General features: G+C 37.0%; 1 protein-coding gene across 2 annotated transcripts; it reads right to left on the bottom strand.

Annotated features, from left to right (window-relative positions):
- Positions 1-6,030: 6,030 nt before the first annotated feature.
- LOC105529921 (glutathione S-transferase omega-1-like) lies at positions 6,031-6,830 on the bottom strand. 2 transcript variants are annotated; one of them, XM_011967196.1, is made up of 2 exons: positions 6,444-6,830; positions 6,031-6,344 (listed from the first exon to the last, which is right to left on the bottom strand). In XM_011967196.1, exons 1-2 carry the CDS (start codon positions 6,807-6,809, stop codon positions 6,084-6,086), a joined length of 627 nt encoding a protein of 208 aa, XP_011822586.1. In that variant the 5' UTR covers positions 6,810-6,830; the 3' UTR covers positions 6,031-6,083. The 2 variants fall into 2 exon arrangements, with proteins under 2 accessions (XP_011822586.1, XP_011822585.1); XM_011967195.1 differs by having other exon boundaries at positions 6,031-6,830.
- Positions 6,831-7,139: the final 309 nt, after the last annotated feature.

Raw genomic sequence — 7,139 nt, 5'->3', positions numbered from 1 at the left:
GACAGGCCTTGGTATGTGATATTCCCCTCCCTGTGTCTATGTTTTCTCAGTGTTCAACTCCCACTTAGGAGGAAGAACATTCTGTGTTTGGTTTTGTTTCTGTGTTGGTTTGTTGAGAATGATGGTTTCCAGCTTCATCCATGTCCCTGAAAGGACATGAACTCATTATTTTTTATGGCTGCATATTATTCCATGGTGTATATATGCCACGTTTTCTTTATCCCATCTATCATTGATGGGCATTTGGGTTGGTTCCAAGTCTTTGCTATTGTAAATAGTGCAGCAATAAACATACGAGTGCATGTATCTTTATAGTAGAATGATTTATAATCCTTTGGGTATATACCCAGTAATGGGATTGCTGGGTCAAATGGTATTTCTGGTTTTAGATCCTTGAAGAATTGCACATCTTCCACACCATCTTCCACAATAGTTAAACTGATTTATACTCTTACCAGCAGTGTAAAAGCATTCCTATTTCTCCACAGCCTTGCCAGCTTAACCATTTTTCTACCCTTCCTTCAAAAGTGTTACATGAAGTAAATTAAATGATGTATGAAAAGTGTCTGGAATATATTAGACAATTCATAAATGAAACCTCTTGTCCTTTTATTAAAGCAACGTGTTGATAAGAAAATTTACAATGATGCATTGATTTTGAAGCATTTGGATCTGGATACCTTTTAAAACACTGAAGATGAAAAAGCTCAAATAAATCTTAGGAATATTCTTGGTTACATATGTTCAGAGATACAAACACTTTTTTTCCAGATAAAATTCCTAACAGAAAAATGAACCAATCAAGTCATAATTTAACAAAAATAAGCTCCCTTGCAAACTGGTACTATCAATATTGCTTATTTTCATTACATCTCATTAGTTATTTATAATAGTATTTGCTGTCTTATAACCTGAGTGCTTTACAATAGACAACATACTGAGTCTGACACTTAAACCATAGGTAGGATGGGACTTGCATAATCCTGTTCATGATTTCTTGGTAACAGTGAGAGACAGTACTCCCCACCCCCAACTGTAGTGTACTTTGGTCCCAGGGAACAAAAGGAATTATCTACAGATCCTCTCAACTGGCACTGTTTCATAAGACATAGAGATGCTACACTGGGGCTAGATGTAAGTTATAGAAGAAATTATATAAGTATTATCAAAAATGTAAAATAGGTGTGACACAACCTCAAAAAAAGTAAACTGAATCACGAATTCAGGAAAGTATATCCTTCTCAATTTTCTTTCATATTTTTCTGATTATGTCGAAGATAAGTCTCTCCTATACTATTGAAACCAAGCTAGTATTATTTTTTAAAATTCAGTGTTACAAGATTAAAATGTTATTTATAATCCCCAGGGTAAGTACTACAAAAATCAGAATAAAACAAAACAAACAAACAAACAAAAATACAAGGCAAAAATAAGAAGGCAGTCAAATAGACCACAAAAAAAAAAAAAACACAGAAATACAATTTTTAGAGAAAAAATATGATTTTAAGAGAATACTATATTATGAGCACTTGTACACCAATGAATTTGATAACGCAGATAAAACAAATGTTTAGAAACATACAAACTATCTAACTCAGACCAGGCGCGGCGGCTCAAGTCTGTAATCCCAGCACTTTGGGAGGCCGAGACAGGCGGATCACGAGGTCAGGAGATCGAGACCATCCTGGCTAACACGGTGAAACCCCGTCTCTACTAAAAAATACAAAAAACTAGCCGGGTGAGGTGGCGGGCGCCTGTAGTCCCAGCTACTCGGGAGGCTGAGGCAGGAGAATGGTGTAAACCTGGGAGGCAGAGCTTGCAGTGAGCTGAGATCCGGCCACTGCACTCCAGCCTGGGTGACAGAGCGAGACTCTGTCTCAAAAACAAAACAAAACAAAACAAAACAAAAATACTAACTCAGGAAGAAATAGAACATAACAGGCCTATAATAAGTAAAGTAATAAAATCATTAATCAAAAATTCTGGAAAGGAAAGGAAAGGAAAGGGAAGGAGAAGGGAAGGAGAAGGGAAGGAGAAGGGAAGGAGAAGGGAAGGAGAAAGGAAGGAGAAAGGAAGGAGAAGGGAGGGAGAAGGGAGGGAGAAGGAAGGGAAAAAAGAAACAAGACCAGATAGCTTTACTTGTGAATTCTAACAAGTTTTTAATGAACACCAATACTTCTCAAACCCTTCCAAAAAACAAAAGTGCAAAAGCACTTCCTAACTCATTCTATGAGGTCATAATTATGTGGATTAAAAAAAAAAAACCAGATACAGAAATCACAGGAAAATTATAGACAAATATCCTTTGGTTCCTTTGCAATAAATGCAAAAATCTTCAACCAAATTCTAATGAATTGAATCTGCTAACATTTTCAAATAATTATACAGCCTGACCAGTCAAATTTATTCCAGGAATGCAAGATTTGTTCAACATATGAAAATCAATTGATGTGATACACCACATTAACAGAATGAAGGGGAAAACAAAACGTGATCATAACAGAGTGAGAAAAAGCATTGGGAAAACTCAACACTCTTTCATGATAAAAACACTCAACAATTAGCACTAGACTGGTAGTTCCTCAACATGAAAAAGGGTATACATATATATATGTGTGTGTGTGTGTGTGTATAACAGGCCAGATGCGGTGGCTCATGCCTGCAATCCCAGCACTTTGGGAGGCCGAGGTGGGCAGATCATGAGGTCAGGAGATCGAGACCAACCTGGCTAACGCAGTGAAACCCCATCTCTAGTAAAAATACAAAAAAAAAAAATTAGCCGGGCATGGTGGTGGGTGCCTGTAGTCCCAGCTACTCAGGAGGCTGAGGCAGGAGAATGGTGTGAACCCAGGGAGGCAGAGCTTGCAGTGAACCTAGATTGCGCCACTGCACTCCAGCCTGGGCGACAGAGCGAGACTCCATCAAAAAAAAAAAAAATAAATAACCTAACATTATATTAATAGTTAAAAAGATCAGAAACAAGGCAAGTATGCGTGCTTTCACCATTTCTGTTTGGCATTGTATTTGAGGTTCTAGTGAGAGAAATTAGGCAAGAAAATAAATAAAATATATCCATATTAGAAAGGATTAAGTAAAATTATATTTATTCTTACATATAAAGAACATTTTATATGTATTGATCTTACATATAAAAAACTTTGAAGAATCCACAAGGAAACTGACTAGAGCTAACAAACAAGCAATATTTTAGGATACAAGATCAACATGACAAAATCAGTTGCAATTCTACACAACAGCAATGAACAATCTAAAAATGAAACAAAAAATAATACCACTTACACTATCATTAAAAAATACCTAGTAATAAACTCAATCAATGATCTGCAAGGCTTGTACACTGATAACTAGAAAACATTGCTAGAATAAATTAAAGAAGACCTAAAATAACAAGTGTTGAGTAGGATTTGGAGAAATTAAAACCCACGTAGATTGCTGTTAGGGATGTAAAATTGTGCAGTCACTTTGGAAAAGGCATCCCATGTTCACGAATTGGAAGAATTAATATGGGTAAGATGATAATACTCTCCAAAGCAATCTACCGATTAATTGCAATCCTAATCAAAATCCTAAATATTTTTCACAGAAATAGAAAATGTGATTCTAAAATTCGTATGGAATTGCATAGATCCACAAATAGCCAACACAATCTGAAGGAAGAACAACAAATTTGGAGAACTTATAGTTCAAACTTACTACAACTCTACAGTAATCAAAACAGTGTGATAGTGGCACACAAAATATACAAAATATATACAAAATTTACAATATACAAAATTTAGCTCGATATACAAAATTTAGCTTGAAATTGATTAAAGGCTTAAATATAAGAATTAAGTTCTACTAGAAGAAAACATAAGATAAACTCCCATGAATTTGGATTTAGCAATGGATTCTTTATATGATGCCTAAAACACACAAAATGAAATTAAAATAGATAAATTAGACTTAATCAAAATTAAAAACTTTTGTGAATCAAATAGCACTATCAAGAAAGTGAAAAACATCTACAGAATGGGATAAAGAGGTTGTAGATTACATCTGATAAGGGATTTTATCTAGTATATATAAAGCACTTTTACAATTCAATAATAAAGAAACAACCCAGTCAAAAAATGGTCAAAACATCTGAATAGATACTTCACAAAAGAAGACATAAATGGTCACTAAGCACACAAAATGTTGTTCAAAGTCATTAGCCATCAAAGAAATGCAAACTAAAACCACAATGAGAAATCACTTTACATCCACCGGGATGACTATATTTTTTTTAGAAAGGAAAATAGCAAGTGTTGTGCAGAATGTGGAGAACTTGAGACCCTCATAGATTGCTGGTAGGAATGTAAAATGGTGCAACCACTTTGAAAAATAATCTTACTGTTCCTCAAAAGTTTAATATAGAATTCTATATGACCCAGTGATTATAATTTTAGATATATATCCCAAAAATGGGAAACAGGTGTTCTCAAACAATATTAATATCCATAACTGCACATTCACAATCCAAATGTCTGTCAACTGATGAATAGGTAAACTAATTGTGGTATATCTGTACAATAAAATATCATTTGAACATAAAATGTAATTAAGGGATGATAAATGCTACAACATAGATGGATATCAAAAACATTATGCGGAATAAATGCATCCAGACACCAAAGGTCACATATTTTTTAATTCCATTTATATAAAATATCCAGAATAGGTAAATCCATAGAGACAGAAAGCAAATTGGTGGTTGCTAGGATTGTGGAGAGGAAGGAATGCAGAGTGACTGCTTTATGATTGGGTTTTCATTTGCGGTAATGAAAATATTTTGGAACTTGATAGAGGTGATGGGTGTGTGACATTATAAATACACTAAATGCCACTGAATTGTACATGTTAAAATGATTAGTTTTATATTATTTAATATTTAAATCAATTAAAGATAAATGTATCCTCGGTCTATACCCAAGGCAATTTAAATCAAATGCCTGGGTGGAGAATTTTAAGCCTCATTTAAAAAAAAAAAAAAAATCATTTCACCATGCAATTCTAAATGCACAGCCAGAGTTAAGAACCACTTTGACTAACAGAGGTAAGAAAAATGAATCTTTACATGACACTCATAGATGATGTAATGCTGACCTACAATTAATTGTAAATCACCCCCATTCAGGAATTTGTTTCATATGGGCAGGTGTTATATCAAAACTAACATTACTACGGGGAATTTAAAAACAAAATAACATGTTAAAACTTGTGCTCCATGGCACTGTGGATTTCATATTGTAATTAAAACACTATGAACATAAAGCCGCCTTCTGTACTAGTCAACAATTGAACTTTTCTGGCAAACATAGAGGGAGTTGTAGTATGCATTTTACATGAAAGCTGGTCATAGAATGTGTATTAGTCAGAGTTCTCCAGAGGAGCAGAACCAATAGTGATGCAGGGCAGGGTAGCCCCAAAATAGGGCTTAGCCCTCAAGGATTCTTGGTTTTGCTCAGGAAAGAATTCAGGGACAAGAGAGAGGTAGAAGAAAACAACTTTATTGAAGCAGCAGTGTTACAGCTCTGGTGGTGGTACAGTTCCAGCAGTGTTACTGCTCTGTGACTTCTACAGAGCAGGGCTACCCCACAGGCAGTGTGTTTATAGTAACAGCTCAGGGAAGTTTTACGTTTATATTTATGCCCACTTTTAATTACATGTAGATTAAGGTGTGATTAATGCAGAAATGTCTAGGGAAAGGGTAGTAACTTTTGGATCATTGAGTCATTGCATGGAAAGGTGCAGGGACTCCTGAGTGTTGCCATCAAAGTAACGCCCAGGTGTTGCCATAGCAACAGTAAACTAACATGGCACACTGGTGGGCTTATCTTATGGAAAGCTACTTCCACCTTGTTCCTGTTTTAGCTAGTCCTCAATTTGGTCTAGTGTCTGAGTCTTACCTCTGGACCAAAGTCCTGCCTCCTACCTCAGTAGGAAGATTTACATAGGAAGAAATTTATTTATTTATTTATTTATTTATTTTTAGTGAAGGAAAACATCAGACATAGCTTTATTGCTGACTCCTGCCCCCTTCAGAGCCCATAGTCACAGGCCTCAGGACAGTTCTGTAAGTAAAGCTCTAGGAAACCTTGCCAGTCCTTCTCACTAGTGAGCAGGGCTGAGACTGTGGGATCTTCCTTCATGGCTGCCATCCACAGTTTAAGTTTTGGAGTGTGGTCTACACACTCATATAACTTCATTGCTTCCAGCCGTTCAAACCAGGGCCAGATGAGGTAATCAATCATAGAGAGAGAATTGTCACCAAAGAACATCGTCTTCTTATTACTCAGAACCTCCTCTAGCTCGGTAAATTCTTTACGAAATTCTTCTTTTAGGCCAGCATAGTCTTCTTTATTTTGGCTTCTAATAAAGCTTCTTACTAAGGATGGCACCTTAGAAAACAGCTCTAAGATCATCTTCTGGCAAGCTTTCTCATAGGAGTCATCCGGCAACAGCTGCTTCCCTGGGTATGCCTCATCCAGGTACTCACAGGTGATGGGAGACTCACAGATCAGCTGATCCTGACTGTTTTCCAGAACTGGCACCAGACCAAAGGGATTTTTCTTAAAGAACCACTCAGGCTTATTTTTCAGGTTGATACTGATGAGTTCATGCCTGATTCCTTTGGCCTTCAGGACCAGACGCGTCCTCTCAGCAAACGGGCAGAACCTCACGCTGTAGACGCGGATCGAGCCCTCCGGGACCGGCCCCGGGGGCGCGCTTTCCTTCCCCAGGCTCCTGGCTGACTCCCCGGACATCGTGGCGCAGCGCAGGCTGAGCTCCTCCCGGAAGAAATTTATTATCAGGTAATGGCTCACACAATTATAGAGACGGAGAAGGCTCATAATCTCATACTCTGCCATCTACAAGCTGGAGACCCAAGAAAGCAAGTGGCATGATTCAGTCCAAGTCCTAAGCCCTGAGAACCAAGAGAGCTGATGGTTTAATTTTCAGTTCAAGAGCAAGAGAAGAATGTTACACTTCAAGCAGGCAGACAGGAAGCAAAAGGGGTTAATTCCTCCTTCCTTCGTCTTTTATACTATTCAGGTCATCAATGGATTGGATGTTCCCCACTAATATATATACTG

Source organism: Mandrillus leucophaeus, unplaced genomic scaffold (assembly GCF_000951045.1).
Source record: "Mandrillus leucophaeus isolate KB7577 unplaced genomic scaffold, Mleu.le_1.0 Scaffold791, whole genome shotgun sequence".
Taxonomy (NCBI): Eukaryota; Metazoa; Chordata; class Mammalia; order Primates; family Cercopithecidae; genus Mandrillus; species Mandrillus leucophaeus.
Note: the sequence above shows the minus strand (reverse complement) of the source record. Positions and strands in the feature narration are given on the sequence as shown.

Excerpts from the sequence above, each read along its gene's own strand:
- LOC105529921 (XM_011967195.1), bottom strand. The coding sequence starts at position 6,809 with ATGTCCGGGGAGTCAGCCAGGAGCCTGGGGAAGGAAAGCGCGCCCCCG.